This window comes from Phyllostomus hastatus, unplaced genomic scaffold, assembly GCF_019186645.2.
Source record: "Phyllostomus hastatus isolate PE091 unplaced genomic scaffold, TTU_PhHast_1.1 phas_contig_137, whole genome shotgun sequence".
In the NCBI taxonomy this organism is placed as follows: Eukaryota; Metazoa; Chordata; class Mammalia; order Chiroptera; family Phyllostomidae; genus Phyllostomus; species Phyllostomus hastatus.
The window spans coordinates 12,135,396-12,160,825 of NW_025333583.1; the positions used below are offsets into that span (position 1 = coordinate 12,135,396).

Here is a 25,430-nt window from a genome sequence, read left to right on the forward strand (position 1 = left end):
TTTTTTTAAAGCCCATAATAATTTTTCTGGTGGAAGAATTTAGTTGAATAACTTGGAGAAGAAATAATGTGGCGCAGAGAGAAAAAACGATGGGAGGAGAGGGGGAAAGATGCCTGACAGCACAGACTCTCACGCGTTGAGTGTCGAGGGCTGACGGGGCCTCACATTTTTAGGAAATGACTTTGATATTGATTGATTCTAGATAAATAAATGTATTTTTATAAATTTATTATGACTATAAAACAGTAAAATTAACCAATCCACTCATAATGTTTGTATGGGTTTTTAGTAACTGTTACTAAGCAAGGCTAGATAGAGTTAAAGCAGACAGTAATGAAGTGAAATTCTCTTTGAGATTTAAATTTCATTCATTCACTCATTCATGCATGCATGCATATGTTCAAAGGTATTTTTCTGGTTTCTACTTGGTCATAACTGACCATCAGTAAAGATACAAATGTGAGCACAAATTTGTTCCTGCCCTTTGTGTAGCTTACAGTATTATGTGAAGAAGAATTTGCAGTTCTATGAGTGACCATAACAGTGAAATTTTACACAGACTCTTCTAAGGAAATAATTTTAGTGCTGCAATCTAAAGGATTGGTAGGTGTTAACTAGGCAAAGAAAGGTAGGAAGACCATTACAAGTGGAGAGAACAACTTATGCAAAGGCCCTGCAGAGTATGCACGTGGTGAGTACCAGGACAACAGAAAATCAGTTGGACTGGGCCGGAAAGCGAGGAAGTGGGTAACAGGTTGGAGAGGTAAGTAGAAGCCAGGTCATTTGAGGTGGTAAAGGTCCCATTAAGAAGTTTTGATTTTTCCAGGAGCAAAGGAAAGCAATTTATGGTTCTCAAAGTGAAGGAGATGGGACTAGAGGGAAGTATGAATACACAGATCAGAGTACAGTTTGGAAAATCACTATGGCCACAACATAAAGAAAAGATGGGTATCGCTAGACGATGTATGAATAAATTAATTAAGATATTATTGCAGTAATAACTAAGGAGCTGGCCCTGCCCTCTGGAACTGAGGAGGAAATAGCCCTGCCAGAGAGCTCTACTGTCCTATCACGTGGAAACCCAGATGTCCAACAGCCTTTTTTCATTTTGTTCCATCTCTGCCCGCTTTAGTCCAAGCCAGCAGTGTTTGTGCTGGGAAAACACCATCTCTGCTCCAGGATTCTGATGTGACGGCTAAGATAGAAACCCGAGTGACGCCCATAATCTCCTTCTGTTTACTGTCCAGCCCCACCCTCAGTATTCTCCCATATATTTTCTCACTTTTTCTTTTGTAATATGGAAAGGCTGAGAATTTTCTAAATCTTCAAGTTCTGGTTTAATTCCATCAATTCATCTCTGTCCTCTTACAGTTTACTATAAGCAGCATGGAGAAACACAGACCCTACCCTCAACACTCTGCTTAGATATCTCCTCGGCTGAATAGCCAGCCAGCCCTCACTTACTAATTTTCACAAAACGCTAGAAAACAGTTCAGCCAAGGTATTTCCTGCTTTACAGCAGGAATTAACTTGCCTTCAGTTTGCAAAAACATGTTCTTCATTTTGTCTGAGGCCTCATCAGCCTCACCTTCAACATCCACATTCCTATCGATAATTTCTTTAAAGCACTCTAGCTTTGCCAAAACTGTGTTTCTTTGTTCACATTGATAATGAATCCCCAGTCCAAGAAGACAAAATTGCAGAAGTACAGTCTTTATTTACTAAAAACTGTTACAAAATTAGAAAATAAGAATACAACCCTCCTGTTCTACAACCAACCAAAACACACTGAAAAAAAAAAGAAAACTATAACACTCTAAACAAAATTATCTTCTATCAAGCAAGACTGATGATGAGCTTTTGGGATGTGTAGGGAAAAAAAGGAGCTTGAGCCATAAATTAAAAAACTAAGAAGAGAAAGATAACAGAAAGGTTTTCAAAGACAAAAATCATAAAAAATACAAAGATGAATCACAAGATACCCAAGGAAGAATGGATTCAAATGAACACATAATAAAGTTCATTTAAAAGTAATAGGAAAACAAGTAAATGAACATGAAATAAGGAAAGACATAAACAGGGTCTGACACAAAGTGGCTCAAATGGAAGATAGGCAAATGAGATTCGATTTAGTACAATTGGAGTCCCGAAAAAAGATAATTTAGGCAATTAAAAAGAACTAATTTTTAAAGGATAATCCAAGATAACCTTCTAGCATTAAAAGGAGTTCTGAATCTACACACGGAAAGGGTTTACTGCCCAACTGGGAAAATTGGTCAGTAATGATCAATTAAAGTGATATCATGCTAAAATTACTAAACTGCACAAAAAAAGGAGATTACGTAGTCTCCAGTGAATAGATAGATAATGAGGGTAAGACAATTAATGAGCATCAGACTTCTAAAAAACAACACACAGAATAACATACCAGTGAAATGGCATTTTAAAATAATTCAAGAATAAAACATTTAATCAAGGATTTCATCATTGGCTACGCTGTCATTCAGAGATCACTGCTATTGGAAAACAGGGTTAAGTGCTCATAGAACCCAGCCAAGAGGTGAATTGGGAAATTTCAGTAATAAGACTGATGGTGAGCTTTTAATACATTTAATTATAGGTTTAAGACTCAAACAAAGATGAGGTTAAGTGTGGAACGTGTTTTATGATATTCTCTATATAGTATTTGTCACATGTTCTACAAAGTAGAAATATTGCAGCTAAAATTTAGAGAAGGGAGAGGAAAAAGGGAAGTTATTGTTTGGTAGGTAGGAGGTTCGAATTAAAAGTTAGAATTCAAAACTTCAAACAATGTAGCAATGTGTTAAAAAAAGAAATCAGAAAAATAAGATAATTAAAAAAAGAAATAAGTGAAAAGTTAGTACATAGAACAAAACTAGTCTTTCCCAAACACCAAAAGGGAAAATTTTAAGAGCCAAAACCCATGTCATGTAGAAAAATAAAGTCAATATAACATAATATATGACAATTATTACATAAAATACTGACAGAGTTGCAATCAAACATTTCACTTATCAATAAATGTGAATGAGTGGTTTAACTCACCTGTTAAAAGAAAATGATTTTTAATTTGACTGACAAATTGACTCAGAAAATGGTTCAGACGATATAAAGAGATGGGCAAACACACACCAGCCAACCCTGACATCAAACAAAATAAACCTCGGATCTTTCCAGTGGGTGCTGAGTCATGAGTGTCTCTTGGGACGACTGGAAGAAGCGCTGCAGGACTTGGGGGAAGAGGAAGCCCACCGCAAAACGCAAAACTAGGGGCTGGGATGCCTCACTGCTGACACTAAGTTTGATCCTGCCGCACACACACAGTCGGCGCTCGGGGAGGCAGCAAGAGGCCTTGAGCCTTGGGGTTCAATGTGAACAACTTCTCCCCGGGCTCCGAATGTCGCACACACTAAACAAGGATTATTGATGCGGTCTACAATGCACCCAGCATCAAACTGTTCCACGCGAAGAGCCTAGTAAATAACGGCACCGCGCCATTGACATGGCATCACAGGGACAGTGGTCGGAGTCCCGGCTGGGCACTGTGTCTGGGCTGCAAGAACGAGGCCAAGCTGACTCTTGAGGAGGAAGAGCTTTTTAAACAAAAAATAACAAAAGAAAACTCAGAAGAAATACGAGGATAGGAAAAAGAATACCAAACTCAGCAGTCTTCCAGAGGAGCAGTTTCGGCAGGCAATACTCTTGTGTGCATCACCCCGAGACCAGGCCAATGTGGCCGAGCAGATGGATGGCGATGTGCCACGGGGCAAGGGGCTGGGGTGCTGGCTGAGGACACTCAAGGCTCAAAAGGCAAATGAACCCTCTTCCCGCCTACCTTAGCTCATGTACTAAAGGTATTTATTGTTCTAAAAAGTAAATAGATAAAAATAAATAAACTTCAAACTAAGATGCATTAAATAGGGAAAGAATTATTCTTTTTAATGCTAAAAATGTCAATTCTCAATAAAGATATAACCAATGTGAATATTGATGCATCAAAATAATATAGCGAATACCTTTGTAAGCAAAAGCTACAAGGTATGCAAAGAGACAGAAAGTGATAATAACCATAGGGAATTTTAATGCATTAGAATTAGTATGAGATAAATCAAATGGACACAAGGGTAGGATATAGAAGTCCTAAAAACCTAATTAATAAGGTAGATATTATATATATATATGCATTATATACCCTGAGAATAATGAATATACCTTCTCAGGCACTCACAGGACAATCATAAAATTTAATCTTATTAAGTCACAAAAATATTTCATAATTATAAATATTAAAGTTCCAATAACAAAAACTTAGAAATTATTAAAAATTAAGAAGGTAGATGAAAAGGACATTCAACTGGAAATAAGAAATCAAAATGTCTTTTGTTAAGTAATTCTTGAGTAAATATGGAAACGCAAAAGAACTTGAGAACATTTAAAAAGAATAAAAATGAAAACAACATATATATGTATCAAAATTATATATGTATATATCAGAATTTGTGGGACACAAAGCAGTGATTGCAGGAAATTCTATAGTTTTAAAATTCAAAATAAATAGTTCATTTAAATGAATTAAATTATACACTTAAAAATCTAGAACTATAAAAAAGAAACTAAACCAAAAGAAAACACAAGGAAGGAAATAATATAGATGTAAGTGGAATTCAGTGCATTTCTGATTTTTAGAATGCTAATGTTTCACAGCCTCAATAAAAAAGGAAATGAAAATAAATAAAACAGAAAAGGAAGGATAGTAAATCCTAAAATTGAACACACAGAAACAAAAGACCCAACATATTTCAAATAAATAACATTTGAATAAATAACATTAACTAACGAGGAGACAGGAGAGATCTTACCCAAATAACTATTGAACATGGTAGTAGTTGGCCTACATGCCTTCAGGCTAAAGACAAAAGAACTCCAAACAAATATTAAATGTTAGTTCACAGACTTTCTTAGAAACCTAGGTGAGAAATAGTGAAACTACTTTCTGCGCATTATAAGATTGAACATATTCGTAAATATATTGCAGGTAATAGGAGCTATAATTGCCATTGGTAGAAAGGAGAATTTCAAGGATGGGAAGGAAGGAAATAGAATGAATTCTATCACTGGATGAGAATTAAAAATATCAGTGTGAATCCATAGTTTTTATTATAGCTAGTTATCTATATAGATGGGTATAGAAGTGAGTGTATGCGAATATATTCATCTTTTATTTTTTATTTTTAAAGGTATTTATTTATTTATTTATTTATTTATTTATTTATTTATAGACAGTAGGGAAAGGAAGGAGAAAGAGAGAGAGAGAAGCATCAATGTGTGGTTGCCTCTCGAGTGCCTCCTACTGAGGACCTGGCCTGCAACCCAGGCATGTGCCCTTACTAGGAACCAAACCAGCAACTCCTGGGTTCGCAGGTCCACACTCAATCCACTGAGCTACACCAGCCAGGGCTATATTAATCTTTATATGTGTTTCTAGCTGTGTTTACAGAGATCTAGAAGCAGTGACTTCCCTGCAGTTTATGAGAACATGCTGAACCCATATCTTGACCTTTAAGAATATTAGGTCTCCACTGACACGAACCTGGGCTTCTTGGAGAAATGGCTGATGTCAGTGTTAGGTCAAGGAAAATGTAGGGTGAGTCTGAAACATCTCGTGTTAGAAGAAAAGGACTCAGAGAATTATGGGAACATGTCAAAAGGACACTATGGCCAACAAAGGAACAGTCTGAGTACTAAAATAATAACATAATGCATTATAACTGACTGAATAAAATAGAAATGCATTAATCCATTTTGATATCAATAAAAAATGAGAGAGAAGGCAAAGCTCTTTTTTTTTTTCAGTAGAAAACCAACCAATAAATGGGGAAGAAATGATGGAATTAGAAAATCGCCATGGACAACAGCAATGATAATATAGGTGTGAATGATCAGTGGATGCTAAAAAGAGTAGGTGACATTTTGAGAAGAGACAGGATGTTTAATAGTCTCAAAGTAACAAGATATTTATTAATTAAAATGAAATATTCAGCTCTACAGTGGAAGCACTTAGCAGAATCTACCAAGCAATCAAAGTTATCACCAGTAATGAGACAGATCAACATGTGTCTCCTGGTATAATTCCCAGAAACTATCATCACTTCTGAGGCATTCTGTTGCCTAAGCTGAATCCAATCAAAAGCAAACATCAGACAAACCCAAAATGAGGGACATTCTATAAATAACTGGCCTGTGCTCTTCCAAATGTCAATGTAATGAAACACAAAGAAAGACTGAAGGACTCTTCCAGATTAAAGGGAACTAAAGAAACAATTGAACGAATGAAGAAGTACTAATTGATAGTTACAAAATAGTCACAGGGATATAAAGTACAGTATAAGAAATATAGTCGACAATGTTGTAATAACTCTGTGTAGTGCCAGGTGGAGGATCACTTTGTAAAGTATACTATTGTCTCTCAGCTATGTTGTACACCTGAAACTAATACAAACTCATGTTGAATGTAAACCTTAGTTGAGAAATAATATTAAAAAAGAAACAACTGAATATAAGGCATGATCCTCAATTTTCCTTTGTTAAAAGGCATTATTAGGGCAGTTGGACACAATTGAATAAGGTCTGTAGATTAGATAATTGCATCAATGTCAATTTACTGACGTGGGTAATTTTTCCTGTGGTTGTTTAAGAGCATGTGCTTGTTTTTAGATATTACAGAGTGAATTATATGGGTTAAGAGATATGCCTACAATGTATTCTCAAATGTTTTGCAAAAACACATATGCATGCGTATATTCAGAAAGAGAAAAGGATAAAGCAAATACAGTAAAATGTAACACTTTGAGAACCTTGATAAAGTGTATATCGTGTTATAACTTTTCAAGAAGACCGAATCTATGCCTAAATAAATGAATGACTGAATATGTAAACAAATGAATAAACAAATAAACCATTTCTTATGAACTTTTTAAACCATTTCTTACCAACTTTTTGTCACTTCCAGGCTATCCCCCTGTTCCAAGCCCACCAAAAAATCTTCTCCCTAGACTGTGTGATCCTGCCTCCTCTCAGTCTGTCGTTGACCGGACAGCCAGGCTAAGTCCTTGGAACCGCAAATCAGATGACATCACTGCTTTGCATCCAACTCTAGGGAGCGCCCAGGCCTTTCACACACTGTACTGAGATGACTCCTTTACATATGCCTTCAACCACTCACCTGTAAATTCCTCGAGGAAAAAACCTGCACTTTATTTATGCGTCTTGCCTCATTTCCTCTTGCCGACACCTATATACCCTTCGGAGTGCTGATGTTCTATAAATGTTCATTTATAGAAATTATAGAAATGTTCATTTATGTGAAATTAACCTGTTTAGCACCAATCATGGGGAAAACACATGATCGTACATTTCCTGTATTTTCACCTATTATATAAATTCACCAGTTGTTACATAATAATACCTTCATGTGGTTCATGCTGTTTTGATTAAAAACATTTCACTTTTCCTATCACTGCAGGAAAATGATACAGGACCTCCGACTTGAATTCCTCCTTCCTGTCTTTCTCTGCTGCCTGGTTTATCCGGAAACGTTTTTGCGGCACAGGAACGTGCTCTCTGTTAAGACTTGCTCAGATCTCTAAACAGCTGGTGCCTTTCTGATTCTTCATCTAACGACAATAACACCACCACAATACAACAATAACACCACAAAGTATCCTGCAGCCTGGACATTTGTGTTCCTGAGCCTTCGATTGTAGCCAGAAAGGTAAAGAAAAGGGCCGTTGACTTTTTACTCATGCTCCGTCCTTGTATCCAACTTTCAAACCAGAAACCCTTTTTATACCCCCAAAGGACATCGACATAAAAAATAAATAAATAATTAGGAGATTTATTTTATTTTTGCATTTCTAAATTCTTCATGTTCTTGTCATCTCAGGACCTCATCTTTACCAAGGGCTTACAGCATGTAATTTCCCCAGAATTCATTCAAACTGTGAATTTACTGGTGCCTTCCAGGTGACTGTGGCATTTAAATTCTCCCTGGCATGACTCTGGATGGTAGAAACGCAGCGTCCTCTGGCACAGTCTCCCCTTTGCCTCTGAGCTGGCCCCAGCTCCAAGCAGCTGTATTCCTGCTTCTCCATTACAGACACGAGTGATCATTATATCTCTTCAGTATGCTCATAAATTTTCAGCTCCCTATCAGTCATTCCTCATTTCATGGCTGTGTTTGTCACTATTGACAAAAATGATTAATTGCAGAAGTAGCACCAGATTCGCCATGCTTACACTAGCAGTGCATTTGGTAGGGCAGCATAAAGAACTCTATAGCTTTCTGAGATCCTTTGTTTCTGTAATGCTTTATAAAGTGGGAGCCACAAGGGCACAGAAGGGTAGAGCCAAAAGGCCACTCATCATCTTTGCTTAATTCCTGTGGAACATTCCTGGACGTTTTGCTCTGTGAATTAGGCATGAGCGACTTGATTCAAGGGTTTTCACCTGGCTTGGTGTGAGACACCTCTAAATATAACCTAAATGAATCCTTTGAAGGGCATTTGTTTGGAGATAAACCTGGGAAGCCTGTGCAAGGAAGTTAGCTGGAGGTGGCACAAAGAAGGTAGAACACTGACAAAGGGTGTACAGTGACACACTACCAGCAGCCAGGACTCGGACCCACCGAGGACCCTGTGAGGAACCATAAAATATGTTTCACAGTTGATCCGCTGGGGCTCAGGGATGCAGAGCTTCTTCTCCACTGACTTTCATCTGTCCCCAGGGGCATTACCTTTCTCCAGTGGAGCCCAGTAAAGTGTGGCATCTAAGAAAAGCCCTCAGGGAAAGAACCCCTCAGAGAGAGGCACATGTGAGCTCTTGAGGTAGAAAGTTGATAATGGCCCCAGGGCCTGTCCGGCACAGCTGCAGGTGGATGCCAGGTTGCGGGACAAGGCAGCTACAGCACCTGCTACAGTCCATTAGCTTTGTTTTAGTGGCAAACCCAGTTTATATGGTAAAAGGTAAAGTCACTGTTTTGCTCAAAACTCTCCATTATTTTCCAGTATCACCACAGATAAAGACCAAAGTCATCAAATGACCTACAAGACTATGAAAAACACCCCCATTGTCCCATCAACACATGTCTAGCCTCTTTTTATATTTTCTAACCACTCTTCTCTTCATTCACTAGTTACTCCTCACTTCTTTCTCAAACACACACTAGTCACACTCCCACCCTAGGAATCTCACAGTTGTCTTTTATTCTCTGCAATGCTTCCCCACAAAATATCCATACCATCCCCTCCCAAATCCTCTTTAAGCCTTTTTGTTCACATTGTATCTTAATTACAATTGCAATAATCTTTCTTTCCCACCAGTCAAGGACCCTTTTTATCTTATTTCCCTAATTGTTTTCTCTGTAACATGTATCACCATCTGAAATACTATCCTTATTTCTTTATCTGCCTCTCTGCACAAAAATCTCCCCAAGGCAGAGATTTTTGTTTTTTGTTTATTTTAAAAAAATTATTATTGAATCTATAGAATTTAGAATTGCGCCTTCTGCATATTAGGCATTCAATACTTACATGTTGATTGATTAAATTACATCAAGTAATAAAAACTTGGGGCTTATCTCTCTCTATATATATGTGTGTGTGTATATATATAGAGAGAGAGATATGTGTGTATATATATAGAGAGAGAGAGTTACTGAACTAAAAGAGGACTGTAATAAATTGTGCCATTAAGAGAAGTACAATATATTTCAAGAAAAACTCATTTCCAGAGACAGAGAGAAAAAAATAATATAATATTCAACTAGTTTAAATTTAAAATAAAGAAACCATTAACCAAACTAAATTTTTAAAAATTGTCCAAAATTCTACATTAAATAACTTAAACATCAATTACAAGTTACATAGAAATTGTTCATTGAAGCTTGCATATCAAACATATGCTTAATGAATATATAAAGCATTCTGAAAATATTAATAATCATAAATTGAAACATTAAGATAAATTTAATATGATGCCAAAATTAAAGTGACAAGGCTATGGGAAAGTGGGCACACTACTGTATTGCTCCAGGTCATACATAAGTACCGTGTACTATGATCAACATTTTATAGAGCCTTTGTCAATATGATTAAAATGCTTTTTTAAAATGCCAATTACAACCACTTATCCATGAATCTCAGTGAAATGAGTTGATGGGTGTGGAAAAGCTCCTGCCAGAATGTCTGTGCCATCTAGTTTAGAGTATTGTATACACAGCGAGCCAAATATCCATTAGTAAGAGACTGTGCAAGCAAACAGTGATTCGCCTATATAATTAATTCTAATGTATCCACTGATAATAAAAATGAGAATCTTCATATAATAATATATTTGATAACTACCACCCCTTCAAAAAATAGAGACAAATTTTAGAAGGTTTGGGGAAAATGCAAGAACTGAAGCAAACTAACTAAATGATGTCACATGCCCACTAGGAAGAGTCTGGCCAGGAGACTGTCTTTACTAAATTTGGTTCAATAAGACTTTAACTTCAAATAACTTACTGCCTTACCTTCCATGTTTGCATGACTCCCCACAGATGCACAGTGTTACATGGATATGCTTGTGTCCTATCTTCCCAGAAACCACAAAAACAGGCAAAAAAAAAAACTAACAAAAACAAGCAAACGAAAAGCCTCGGATCTTTGCAGCCCCGCCTCCCTCCAAGTTTCTTGTGTGCTGTTGGTTTTCCCCCAGGGAGAAATTTCTTAAATGTTTGGCAGTCAAACAACAAATGGCCATTTCCTTATATCTTTTATAGCAGCTTATAATTTCATTTTGTTGTGTGATTGAATTTGAAACTTTTGTCTTTAAATGGAGAATACAAAACTGCTACAAACTGATGTGTCTCATTTTACTCCGTGTACTTAAAAATCAGGGAATCTGTTATGTCATGAGGAGAGGAGTCCAGACAAGGCGGCTTGTCTGATTTCATTTACTGAATGAAGGTTTGAGTGTAATAAGTAAACAAACAAACAGCAAACCTCAAAAATGAGTCTATGGAGCATTCGTGATTATCCACTGGAAATGAATTTTGATTAATTGTTAAAAATTTTCTGGTGCTGGGGATCTACATAAAAAGAGGTGGCCTTTTCTCTTACACTGATAAAAACCACCATAAGATACCAGAAACCCTTGCCAAAAAATGCTGCACTTAATTTCCAGTCTCAACAATGGTACCTAAAAATTATAATTAACACATAGTGCTACAATGTACTCAAAGTGAAGACTGTCTTAAAGTATAGCCAAGTAATCACTACTGAAGCATTAATGAGTTGAATGCATAAAAGAATAAATAACAAGTGACAATGATTCCACAGTAATTTTTATATATTGGACTGAAATTAGGGGACTACAAGCAAAATAGGTCAAATAAACACTTACGTGGGCAGTAGAATTGCATATTGATGCAATGACTTATAGTCAGTGAGTTCTTGAAAGTGACAGCAACATGCAAAACACCCGGTGAAGCAATCTGCCGTGGAATTGTTCAATCTTATCACATATTGAACCCCCCAACCAAAGAGAGAGAACTACAAATCATTAAAAGACTTGATGCTAGTATTCTCAGCTGCCAATTAAGGGAAAAATAACTTCTTTTTTGACTTCCAAATACATACCCCCATTGTTAACACTATGGTTTAATTATTATTTCCATTTTAAAAGAAAATGCTAAACTTCAAGGGTATTAAATATCATGCCTTATTACACACAACTAGGAAGTCACAAAACCTGTATTCAAAATCCATTCTAACTGATTTGAAAGTCTATAATCTACACTATATTCAAGGCAGAAAAGGCTGGAAGCAATGCGCTAAGGTTTCCTTTTGGTCAAAAGCATTCTATGATAAGGTAGCCTCAATATTCTTATACAATAATCTTATACTATGTTCAATTCAAATAGATCCAAAAATATGGTTTTGCCAAGAGACCAAACTTAGGGACAACCACATCTACAAAGGCAATATCTGTAGATATTAAGCTTAATAATTATGTTTAACCATACAATAATCTTGAGTTTTCCCTAAGAACATCTGATAAAGAAGGCAAGGTGATGAAGTTGAACTATATGTAGAGGGTTTTTATTTTATCTGAAATGCTATCAAACCCAGTGACATAAGCAGATGCTTACAAATGCCTTTTGAGAACTGGATTTATCTAGTGTCATGTTAAAATACAGATAGCTTGGAGCAGTAAGGGGACTTGGGCTTTGAGGGTGGAAGGAACAGGGTCACAGTCACAAGACCACCTCTTATAGCTATAGACTCTTAAGACAGTTATTCATCATCTTTTCAGAAATATTATGGTGAACATATATAGCATTTTCTAGAAAATGGTGAAAACATTCTCTAACTTAAAATGTTATCTATGATAATTAAATATAATCATGTGTCTGAAGTGCTTAATGGAATCAATACTAGCTGTTTTTATTATAACTAGTAGTATAAGCCATAAGAACAAAAATGTCTATACCTACTGCATCTAAATTTAATGCCCTTTTAGATCATTATTTATTTCCTAATAATACAAATACTCTCAATATGATACAAAAAAAACCATTTTACCAAGGAAATAAAATTTGGGTATGCATATGGGGAAAGTTTTTGAGAACATTTAGCTCATGTTATTTTTATTCAAAAAATAAAGTTTTAATCCTAGTATTTTCTTTTGGATTGTTCCCTTCAATCATAAAATTCAGTTCAATCCATACAATTCAATATAAAAGATAGTGTAATGGAGTATCTTATTTAAGGCAAAAATAAAGTGTTGTCAGAAATGTTTGTTATTCTAACCCACAGAATGGGAGAACAGATTCATCGATATGTCTGATAAGGGGTTAATATCCAAAATTTATAAAGTACTTACAAAACTCAACACCAAAATAGCAAACAAACCAATTTAAAAATGGGCAAGGACCTAAATAGACACTTCTTCAAAGAAAACATAGAGATGGCCAACAGACATGTGAAAAGATGCTCAACACATGAGAGAACTGCAAATAAAAACCACAATGAGATAACCCCCTCATACCTGTCAGAATGGCTGTCATTAATATATTTAAAAACATCAAGTGTTGGTGAAGATGTAGAGAAAGGGGAACCTTTTTGCACTATGGGTGGGAATGCAGACTGGTGCAGCCACTGTGGAAAGTGGTATAGACATATCTCAAAACATTAAAAATGGATCTGCCTTTTGACCCAGCAATCCCACTTCTGGGATTATGTCTGAAGGAACCCAAAATTCAAAAGAACATAAGCACCACTATGTTCATTGCAGTGTTATTTACAATGGCCAAGATGTGGGAGCAGCCCAAGTGTCCATCAATAGATGAGTAGATAAAACAACTATGGGACATTTACACAATGGAATACTACTAAACAAGAAGAAAATTTTACTCTTTGCAACTGTATGGCTGGACCTGGGGAACATTATGCTAAGTGAAATAAGCTAGTCAGAGAAAGACAAACACCATATGATTTCACTGGTATGTGGAATCCAGTGAACAAACTGAACTAACAAGCAAAACCAAGACAAACTCATAGATGGAGAACAGATGACAGCTAGCGGAGGGAGGAATTCAGAGGGTGGAGGGATTGAACAAAGATGTAAAAGGACTCACGGACACGGACAACAGTGTGGTGATTGCAGGGGGAGTATAAGGGGACTAAATGGTAATGGAACAAATACAATAAAAATTAAATTAAAAATGTTTGTTATTCTAAATAATTGGTTAGGAATTGTACTTACTATTATGCCCTCTTAAAACCACATCTTGTCTGGTGTGGCTTAGTGGATTGAGTGCTGGCCTGAGAACTAAAGGGTCACCAGTTCAATTCTCAGTCCAGGGCACATGAGTGGGCTATAGGCCAAGTCCCCAGTACAGGGTGCATGAGAGGCCACCACACATTGATGTTTCTCTCCTCTTTCTCCCTCCCCTTCCTTCTCTGAAAGGCAAATAAATAAAATCTTTAAAACAAAACACATCTTTACATCTTTATTTGTGAGATTTGATTGAAATGAATGAAGAGTGAAGAAATTATTTTTAATTCTTAAAAATCTAAACAATCTAATAGAATTAACCTATCAGCATGTTTTAGTTACAAACACAAAGTACACCCTAGCTGATGTGGCTCAGTGGATTGAATGCTGGCCTTTGAATCAAAGGGTCGCCGGTTCAATCCCAGGTCAGGGCAGATGTTTTGGTTGATGGCTGGGTCCCTGATTGAGGGCATGTGAGAGGCAACCAACTGATATTTCTCTTGTACATCAATATTTCTCCCTCTTTGTTTCTCCCTCCCTTCCTTTCTCTTGATCATAAATAAATAAAATTTAACAAAAGAGACAGTATGCAGTAATAAAAGGGAAGTTTATATTATTGCAGGCCTATCTCAAGAAACAAGACAAGTCTGAAATAAACAACATAACATTATATCTTAAAGAACTAGAAAAAGAAGAACAAAAGTAGCCCAAATTTGTCAGAAGAAAGAAAATAATAAAAGAGCAAAACTGATCAGAGAACAAAAAGATATATATAAATTAATACAACAAATATGTTTCTTTTAAAAGATTAATAAAATGACAAACCACTTTGCTAGACTATTAAGCATACATTTTATGTAGTATATGAGAGGTAGAAAAATGTACTTTATGAGTTAAACAACAATTGTTTGAACCCTTATATGAAACTCATTCAATCTATGATTATTCTATTATGTATTAAAAATACGCATTTTCAATTCTAAAAAACAGCAAATTTTGCAGATAAAAGATTTTTCTTCATAAAAACTGAAAATCTGATTTATGGTCCCTCCCAGTTCTCCCTTTCTTTCTTCTACATCTATTGAACGCCTATTATGCCAATCATTGTGGAATCAGAGAAGAAAGCTCAGAGTCTCATAATAGACAAACAGTAGCCAGCAAACAACCGTAGTATGATGTGACAGCTGCCACAGAATATCTAAAATGTATCAAGTTCTTATATCTACCCATCAGTCTTGATAGCACTTTGCATGGTTAAGCATTTAGCCCCATTGTACCCCTATGTAATAAGTACTATACTACTATCCACATTTTACAAGTGAAGAAATTGAAACAAAGATTTGAGACAATGAATGCCAATGCCACACTGCTCAATATGTACCAGATTTGGGGTTTGAATTCAGCCAGAATGGCTGTGTACTATTCCTGTGCTGTAATCTGACATAAATACAAAATAATATAAGATGTAAGCCCAGGATTCTATAGAAACAATCAAGGGCATTTATCTTTCAAACATATCTGCTTGTACCACATTAGCTATTAGTTATTACCCAAAAAGCAAGCAAATTGGTAAGGCTTATCTTTTTGTGGGAAAAAAACTCATTTGTCAAGTTCAATATTTTAAGTATTTTACTAAAACATTAGTAAATTCTATGTGGTACATGTTTTCTTTGTGGTCTCTTGGGACATCTATTCCAGAGTGGCAAATTTGGAGAGCTTTTTAAAAAAGGCAAAGTGAGACTTTAAGAATAAAAGTAAACTAAACTCACCAGTTGAAGGGTAAAAAGGTACATTCAGTAAAAGAAATAATAAAAGGAAAGCCTTTAAAAAAAGATTTTTGTATATATTGGTTAATTTCACATTGGGTATAAAGTGTTTAATAACTCATAGCAGCTGACATTTATTTAGTACAGCAGGAGTAAGCTTTTGCATAAGATTTGCACAATGTCAAGGTCATTGAATCAAGATCTCTAAAGCAAGCTGCATCACAATATATGGATAACAATGCAGTGAGGCACTCTTCAAGTACTGCAATGTATTACAGCAATTCGGAGCGCTTTGAATATTTTTAAGCAGCTTAATTTTATGCAAACTAGTCTTTTGATGATTATACCTTTCACAATCTTTTGTAATGAATCAGGGAATAACCAAGAAAATGTTTCATATTCCCACAGAATTTCATGTAATGTTTCAGCAAAACATTAGAAAAAAAGTTGACCTTAAAGACGAGTTATGCTTTTTTCCACAAAACATACATAATTTGTTCACATTTTATGTGATCACAAACATTTGTCAACTGTGTGCTATAAGCAGATATTTTTGAAAATAATAATCAAAGTAAAGGTAGCATTTTAACAGCGAACAAAAAAAGAACCATTTTCAAAAGAAGCTTGCTCTGCAGAACATTTGATAACAGTTGCTTGAAAGTGTTTCCTCTGCCAAATCTATGTAAGGGCAATCACCTACGAAAGCTTTTGAATCAAATTCTTTTAACAATATAGGAACAGAATTTTCTACTTTGTTTTAAAATATTTGAAAACTTCTGATTGGCTTATAAGACCAACTGATTGACTTCAGAATAAGGAAAATGTCTAGGAAAATTATAACAAAAATGCCTTTGCATAATTAGTGGATGAATCTGACAATCTCGTATCTAATCGATAGCTACAGACCATGAATGTTTTTCCCCTTAGAGTTTTATGTCTTTGCCAGCAGTCATCTGTAGCTCTAATAGTTGTTGCAGACAAGCAGAGATCTGATTTGTGAAACACTTAATTGTAGTGTTAAAACACTATTTTTGCAAATATAAGCACATCATTTTTTTTCAGTGAAGGACCAACAAAAAGCAGGAGATCAAAAAATAATAATATAAAATTGAGACTGGAGAGTCAGCCTGCTTCCTACATTTGCTATCTGCCAGTTGGCTGATCGTGGGCAACTTATTTTACTCTTCTAAGCCTTTGTTTTTCCAGTTCCTAACATAGGTAATGGTAATTCCAGTAAGTATTAAATAGATGCTACAGGTAAAGTGATGGCACATAGTAGGCATTAAATAAGTGTTCATCATAAGATCACTTCTTGTAATAGTGAGCTTTGGCACAAAAAGCCAAAGATATAGTTACGTTGAGTATATAATAATCACTACATTATTTTAAGATAACTCATCTTTATGTCTGCTCACTGATAGACTATGTGTTCATTGAGGGCAGGGACTCTGTCAGAGTCAACAATGCAGAAACCAGAATGCTGCCTGCCACAAACATCTTCAATAAATATTACTCAGTTAAATGTGGCTTAGGAATAAAACCTAGAGAGAGGAAGTACAAGCTTTGCCTTTGTTTCCACATTCTGGCTTGTGAATAATGCCAGGCTCCTCTGAGAGTTCAGGAGATCACTCTCGGGAAACCTGCAGGTCTATGTAGGTTGCAGGCTGAACTATGGCATTGACAATGGTTGAAGTACCAGACAGGACTCAAGAGTTTAACTTCATTGGTGAGTTCTTAGTGCTGCTTTACAGAAAGTCGCAGTGATCAGTTACTGGATCTTTTGGCTAAAGTTAAGTCAGAACAACACCATCTATTGGACAAGAACCTGCAGTTAGTCCAGGGAGCAAGGCATGGCCACCAAAGGCAGTCCAGACCATGAACTCTGTGTATGATTCATCATAAGAGACAAAATGTCAGCAACTCTGACCATTGCCAAACCAGCTCTGAGCAACTTGCAGATGTATTATTCATCCTAGTCTATGTTTTGCTATATTATGAGAACATTCTTTAAAAAAATATCAATAGCCTTGATATTTTCTTTTTAAAAAAAGATTTTATTTATTTATTTTTAGACAGAGGGGATGGGAGAGAGAAAGAGAGGGAGAGAAACATCAATGTGTGGTTGCCTCTTGCACACCCCAGACATGTGCCCTGACTGGGAATTGAACCAGTGACCCTTTGGTTCACAGGCCAGTGCTCAATTCACCGAGACATACCAGGCAGGGCAAAAGCCTTGATATTTTCATTGAACTTGTGAATGCCTAATAATCTCATTGCATTTATTTTAAAATGGTTTCCAAAACACTGATGTATGTTGGGATTTTTCACGTTGCTTTTTGAAAGAGCTTTATAAGTTTTCATTAAATGCACTATATCATACATCATATTCTGGCCATATTAAAACTTATTCTTATTTTTCAATTTAAATAAAGTAATTTCATTGTTTCTTAACTTTGAAGAAAATACTGTGTGTGTAGTCCTGTAAAACAGAACAATTTCATGAGTTTCCAACCTGCAAGCTATTTAATAGCTGCTCTTTGGTAATTATAGAGATTTATATCCCTCTCCTCATCTCCCACAGAATTCAGGGCTGATCTGTCCGGCTGACTTAGAGGCTGACTTAGAGGTCAGTGCATACATCATCTTTGACAATGAGCTGTTAGGTTAGGTTAATGATTTAAGACTAGTATATATTTGGAAATGAGAGAAGGAGAAATTTAAAACTAATTTATAGGAATATAATCCACTGGTCATTTTCATGTTTAATCAAAAATATTTTAGAGGATGTCTCAATACCAATTGATCACATTAAGGTGACAAAATGTACTGTTTTTGCTTTACCGAGAAGAAAGTCATTCATCTCCTTTTAGGTTCAGGCTTTTAGTATAACCTGAGAGTTTATCATTTATCAAAGAATTAACATAATCTCAAATGTATCAAAAAGATTAGCATACTGTGTATTCAGCTGAAGTTACAAGTCAAACAACATCATCTATATTAATGTGCTTTGCAGTTTTTATTATTATAGAGAAGGAATTATAGCTATCCTGGTTACCATTTCAATATCTCATAATATTCAACTCTAAAAGTTAATTTACATTTAAGGACTTCATTATTTATATAATAATTATATATTTTATAAACAACATATAACATGCACCTTCTTAAATCTATGTCTATAAAATGAATTTTTAAAAATATGGTTATTTCAAGGTTTTCTGTTTTGTGCTTTAAAAAAATGGGACACATCTAAGACAAAATCACTAGCAGTGCATAATCCAATTTTAGTGAAATGAGGCTGTTTAATTCTAGAGTTGGTTTTGTACATTATTTGTAGATTTGTATATCAATATTTTAGTTATCACCTTTCACTGGCTAGTTATTAGTAACCTAAATAGAGTGATTTTTCCCTTTGTTTTACATGATAAGCCTATATTACAGATACCCATTTATATATGCATTTTTTTACTATATGGCTTGAAAGTGTTTTCAGAAAATACACACATTAAATGGATTTTATTTCTAATTATTGATGCATTTGCAATTATTTGTAACACTTCATTTATACCAAATAGCCCTTTTCCTAGTGTTAAAGAATAAAAAGGCTAGTATGCATATCAATAATAAAATTATAAAAATATTAATAATACACATTTTAATTAGTGATTAAACCAATTAAAAATATATATTCATATCGATTGAAGTAATGTTCCTGGGATTCACCACGTTTTTGCACACATACCTTCAGTGCACATGCTGCCACTCGCTACAGGCCCTGTGCAGCGCTGACTCCCTCCCTTTCCTGCTTTCAGAGCTACTGTGGGGAATGGAAATAGTACAGGGAGCTCGCAGCATCAGGTAGGAAGGTCACCATCAACAAACAGCTCCGTGCATTTAAGGCAGATTTATGAGAGGCGACTCCTCATAATAAGAACAGTTGTACTTCCAGGCATTAGTGCTTCAGTTGCTCACATGAGAGGAAGTAAATAAGAGACCCAATTTCTGAGAACATTCAGTTAAAGCACTTTGAGAGACAGAAAAGAAAAAAACTGATAGCAAGAGAAAATGAACATAAAATTTAGGTCACTGCTAAATGAATGTTTTCTCGATGGGCTTTCCTTTACCGATTGCTTTTATACACACTTCACATCTAAGTATTTGGACTAAATTCATTGAAAACCTTGCATTTCCACTGATGCTCTGTTAGCAAAAGTGAACTCCACTGCATCAAGGTCTAAGCTATTGTAAAACAAGGTGCAGGCTGTGGGACCTTGGTACCCCATAGCGAATCATTGAGGTTTTATTCTTCAGTCACTTTTCTCACCGTGCCCCTTGACTTTGCCTCCTCAGAAGTCTAACTCTGCAATGTGTGAAGATGGTCTCAGGCAGTTTCAGCTGCACCTGAGGACATCCTGTTCTTTATTTATCCTAAGTAAGTTTGCCTTAGAGGACTAAATAGGGTCTCCCATACAGAACTTGAGTCACTGTTCACATCACATGCATGTCATTTTCTTATTCCCTTTTGATCATATGTTATATAAGGGAAGATTAATGGGAGAAATTTTAGCTGTATTTGCTTTACTGACCCAGGAACCAGATACTATGGATATTTCGTTCCTTTTCATACAATCTCCTGGGGTCGTAGTTTTCTTCATTATCTTCATCAACTGTTGCTAAGAAGGAATATGGAGATCTTGTTTCGCATATCTTGGCCTTCTTCGAATTGCTAAACTCAGTGTTCAATAAGCCCCTCTATTATCTCTTCTCTTTTCTGCTTCTTCAACCACTTCCTTTCCCCCTGCTCTTACCCATAATCAGACAAATATGTAGTCTCCTAACTAAATATAGCAGGAGCCTTTATGTGACTCTGGAGCTAGAGCCTTTTCACGTCTTCATCTTCACAGCTAAACTGTTTCAGTGTGTAGTCCCAACATTTTGTCACCATTTCTTCACATCTAAATCACTCTAGGAGCCACAGTTGCGGGCTGCCCAGTTCTAGTACTGAAAATCCCATGACCCCGGAAAAGGCACAGTCCTAGACGAACCGGACAGTTGTTCGCCCTGCCCTAAATCCCTCCTCCTCCTCCAGTCTTCATTTACAGTCCCTTTGAGTTCTGATAGTTAAACCTCCTGTCTTTCATCCATCAATCCTTTCTATTTTCACAAACTCCTAGTTCAAATTCTCTTCCGTCCCTAGCCTGATGTATTAGCCTCCTCAAGGAGACCAATTCCTTCATCTTATTATCAATCTTTCGAAAAGGCAAATCCGATTATGTTACCTCCAAAGCAGTATAAAACTTCAATCAGATACTTATTATCCTGTCCTTGGCCATCTGTGTACGCTTGCCTATCATTTCTTTTTTCTTCTCTCAGCTCTATTCAAACATATTATTGTTCCCAAACATGCCATTGATGCCTCACCCTTCATGTCTTTGAACATGCACTGCCCTTTCCCGGAATCCAACCTTCTAGAAACAACCTAATACATTACTGTCCTTCCCCTCCAAATCTCAGCTCACGACGGCACAGCCTACCCTTGGAAGCCATCCACACTCTTCCGAGCAGATGAGGGTTCTCCTTCTTGCTTTTCTGCCATACTGTGTACACTCTTCCATTTTAACACGTCCCATAATCTCCTTTTCCTCCTTCCTTGCCTAATTACACTTAAGGAGAGACACTACTTGTTTCTCTCTCTTATGTGCTGACCCAGCAGAGTTTCTATTTCAATAAATGAGTGAAATAGTGTTTAATGAACTAATTACATTATTTGTATAGTTCTTACATTTAAGAGGCAGGGTAGATAAGAGTACATTGCCAGGACCTTTAAATAGAAATGCACTGCCATTCTTTCACTTTACCTGCCCTTGCACGATTACTTTAGAAGTTGTAGCCATCACCTAAAGAGTGACTAAGAGTGCCTACACTTATTAAAGCATGGAAAAGCTGTTATCGTTTGCTTACTGTTCTCGCATCCCAGATGGACAGGGACTTATCTGCAGAGCCTGTGAGGAGAGTGTTGGAGCAAAGGAAGAACTCGATGCTGTTCACGGAGTCGGTGTGTCCGTACAGGGTGCACCTGCATCTTTCACTGCAGAGAGACAAATTAGGAACCAAAGTCTCAGAAGTTAGCACTTACATGTTTCTTATGCTAACTGTATAGAACAATGCTAATAAAATAATTTAAATATCTAAGGCATAAAATAGGTTTATAAATGGCCAAATGTTCAAGAACAACAGTTGTAAAATATTCTAAAATTACTGTATACTCTAAGCACTGTATAAATTAATAGCATGAAATTGACCAATTTTAAATTACCTCTAATTTATAAAAGCATTGATAAAGCCATCTTAATACTATCTCACCCATTCCTTATTGTGAATGGCTACATAAATTTGTTCCCATTTAATAAAGGAATGTGCTGGGAAAAGAAAACATTCCACTAATGGGTTAAGACCGGATAAACTTTAAGTCATTCTGTTTCTTTTTTTTTTCTCTGTCAGCTTTGGCTGTATATTAAAATCTCCTGAGATACTTAGCCTCAAGCCCCAGACATTCTATTTCAATTGGTCTGAAATGGAGCCTGAGTATTAGTTTGAATTAACATCCCCTCATGGTGATTATCATTTGCCTTCAGGGATGAGAATCTAAACCAATGGTTTTCGAAGGGTTTTACCGGGACCAGCAGCATCAGCACCACTTGGGAGCATATTAAAATGCAAATTATCTAGACTCATCCTCTGGGGCTGAGACTTGGCAACCTGTGTTTTCAAAAACGCTCAGGTGCTTCTGATTTAGGCTGTAGTGTGCGGATGACTGATGCAAACAATCAGAAATAGCCGAAAAGACAACCGCAGTCTTGCCTTTTTTCCATTTTACGAAAGGGCTGTTTCTTAATGAAACGGCATATGTGTACAGTGGTGTCACTCTTCACGTGTAATGTTTGTTTGATTGCTTTTCATTAACTTTATTTATAAATCTATTTGAAAAATAAAGAGTGGAAGGTAATTAGTAATGCTGTGAACAGATGATTCAGTATATTTTTAATATCACAACCAGTCAGTTAAGCTCTGAACAGTGGTTTTTGTTTGAATTACTAATAACTTTAATTAGATCATTTCTTATGCAATGTATGTCCTTCAGGAGAATTTTGGTTTATATTTATTTATGTATTCTTCAATTTTTGCAATTCTTCATAAGTTCTGGTTCCTTCTTATTATGACTTATCTTTGTATGGGGGCAGCTATCTGCTAAACATTAATGGCAGAAGAAGGAAAATTGAACTTAGGTTATCACTAACTTCTAAACATACTTATTGTCTTCCACAGACATATCTCTAAGTGTGTTAATGATTTGTTCTCTGAAGTTTCTCTCTCCTCCATTTTAAAATGTATTTTAAAGTGTACATATAGCTGTTGCAAAGTCCCTGAGTCACAGGCTCTGTATCAATTGTGCATGCTCCTGACCCCCCTACCAACCCCCACTTGCCTCACCTATAGAAACCTTCTTTAACTCCTTTATCTAACAGTAAAAATGTCTTACTAGGGTTTATATTTCTAAGCATAACACAGAAACCAGGACTGTAGTACTTCTCCTCTCACCATAAACAGCTACAAAATTACCCAAATTGTATCAGGCAACTGTTGCTGGCAGTGAACTAAACACAGTGCAGTTTGGAAGCCCCTGAATGAAGGGGAAAACTCAACATGAGCTTCTTGCCTGCTGTGCCTTTCTGCTTTCCAAGCTCTCGTCTACAGTGGCAGACCCCCAGGAGAACTAAAATCTCACCGAGCCAAGGGGCAGGGAGAACAGTCTGGGTTGCTAACATGCCTGAATTTACTGTGTAGGGCCCCTGAGAAAAGGGAGCTATACTGGGAATGGCAGCAGTCTGTGTGAGGGTGTATTATGAATTGCTAGCTAAGGTCTAGATGGCATTTCTACAGAGTAAGTTCCAGAAGGCCTGGAAGAGATGTCCTGTGTTGTGTGGCTGAGAGCTGAACGGTGATACCAGAGACCAGGCACCGCTGCAGGACACTGGACGTTGATGCCAGCCTGAGAAGAGAGAACTCACTGAGCACCTCAGACTTTCAGTGGAGACTGAAGAAAGGTTCCACCATAGAAGGAAGGGCCAAATTCATGAATTTAGTCTGAAACCAAAGTAGACTTTCCTTACCAAAGAATAAAATGAAGCCTACAGGGCAAAAATAATTTGCCTCAAATTAAACTGTTGCTAAAACAGAATTCACTACCTTTTATAGAAAGATTACCTCATACAGACTCTCTATGATGTGCTGTTAATAACATCCAGCATATCATTTTTAAATAACTACTACTGTAACCACTCTGAAACTTCATTTGTTTCACATGATTTTTTTGCTTTTCTTCTCTTTTGATTAAACTGGTCTCATCTAGCACCCTGACTCACCTGCCTCCTTCTCCCTTGCATATCCACTCCCTGAGTTACTAAGCTCTCAGGACAATGAGATTCTGGTTAACATCGCATAATCTTAGGAACAGAGCCTTGGGCCTGTTGACCACAGAGACAGAATTTTAGTAAAACCAGAGATAACTTTTAGGTTTCAGTTGTCTTTCAGCTCCAGAACCACCCCACTGACCACATACCTGTAACACCAGACAAAGCCACACACGCCCTGGCTAACATCAGGAACAGATGAACTGACCTACTACCCCCATCCTAGTGTTGACCAATCAGTAGAGACCTCAACCTTGACCACAAGCCTAACTCCCTTAGTCGCCATGATTAGTAATCTTTCCCTGGTATAACTTATCTCCTAGGAGCTATGGGGGAGCCAGGTCTTTGAGCATGAGCTCATTTTCGACTCCAGGCATGGCACCACTTTCTCAACTAATAACCTCTACTTTCTTTGCTGAAGCCTCCCATTCCCACGTATTGGGCTTTGACACACACTGGACCCTGTTCGGTGCTAACACTGCACATGTGAAGATGTTGAAAATGTGAACCATATATATTTCTGTAAATAACTGAATATTTATAATGATCCTATTCTCTTGTCCCATATGTTTTCCATACATGCATGGGTCAAGTTATATCTTCACAGATGGACAGAGGGTCTTTAATATTTGGAATAGCTATTTCATTAACATATATGTATTCTGCTTTCTAAAGGCACACAATGTATGGCTGACCAAAGGCATTTTGTGTTTAATTAGAGGGAAATAAAAAGTAAAGGAAACATAAAATTTCACAAAATAAGCAAGAGAATATAAAAGCAACACAGATAATTACAATAAAAAGAAAGATATATGGGGATAGTATCAGAAAAATATTAAAGTATGGTTCATATTTCTACCTTTCTATGAGCCATTATTGAAATAAAATTTCCATCTGTGACAAAATTAAGAAATACACTTTGTAAATGTTTGCTTTGTGGTAACTTAGGGGAAGACTGTAGTTATTAAATAGAATAAAACTAAATAGGATTTTTATTATTTTTAATTGAGCATTTCAACATATATGAAATCATTCTTTTAATTTTTTATATACATAGTTAGCTATTAAACTAAAAGCACTCTCCTATTCACAAAATTTGGTAGTATTTTTAAGAGAAATGCATCAGTATTATGAGTGTATTTGTTTCATCACAGTAAACATCTAAGAAATAAATATACACAGAAAGTGCATAATCTAAGTTATATGTGTCCTTATCTATTACATGCACTATTAGAAAAAAATGGTGCAAATTAAAAATTTACATTCAGGCTTTGTCTATTGTCTTTGAAACCCAATTCCATTATTTGGAAGCATATATTCATTTACAGAAGGAGCTATTTCTCAATGCTATACC

The 25,430-nt window shown here is 36.2% G+C and overlaps 1 protein-coding gene across 1 annotated transcript in view; it reads right to left on the bottom strand.

The window, feature by feature from the left end:
• The window catches only part of SPAG16 (sperm associated antigen 16), a 734,031-nt gene that overhangs the window by 281,881 nt on the left and 426,720 nt on the right, over positions 1-25,430 (bottom strand). The window contains exon 14 of the mRNA XM_045853989.1: positions 21,567-21,693. Within this exon, the coding sequence (XP_045709945.1) occupies positions 21,567-21,693 (127 nt within the window). The remainder of the gene's footprint in view (positions 1-21,566; positions 21,694-25,430) is intronic.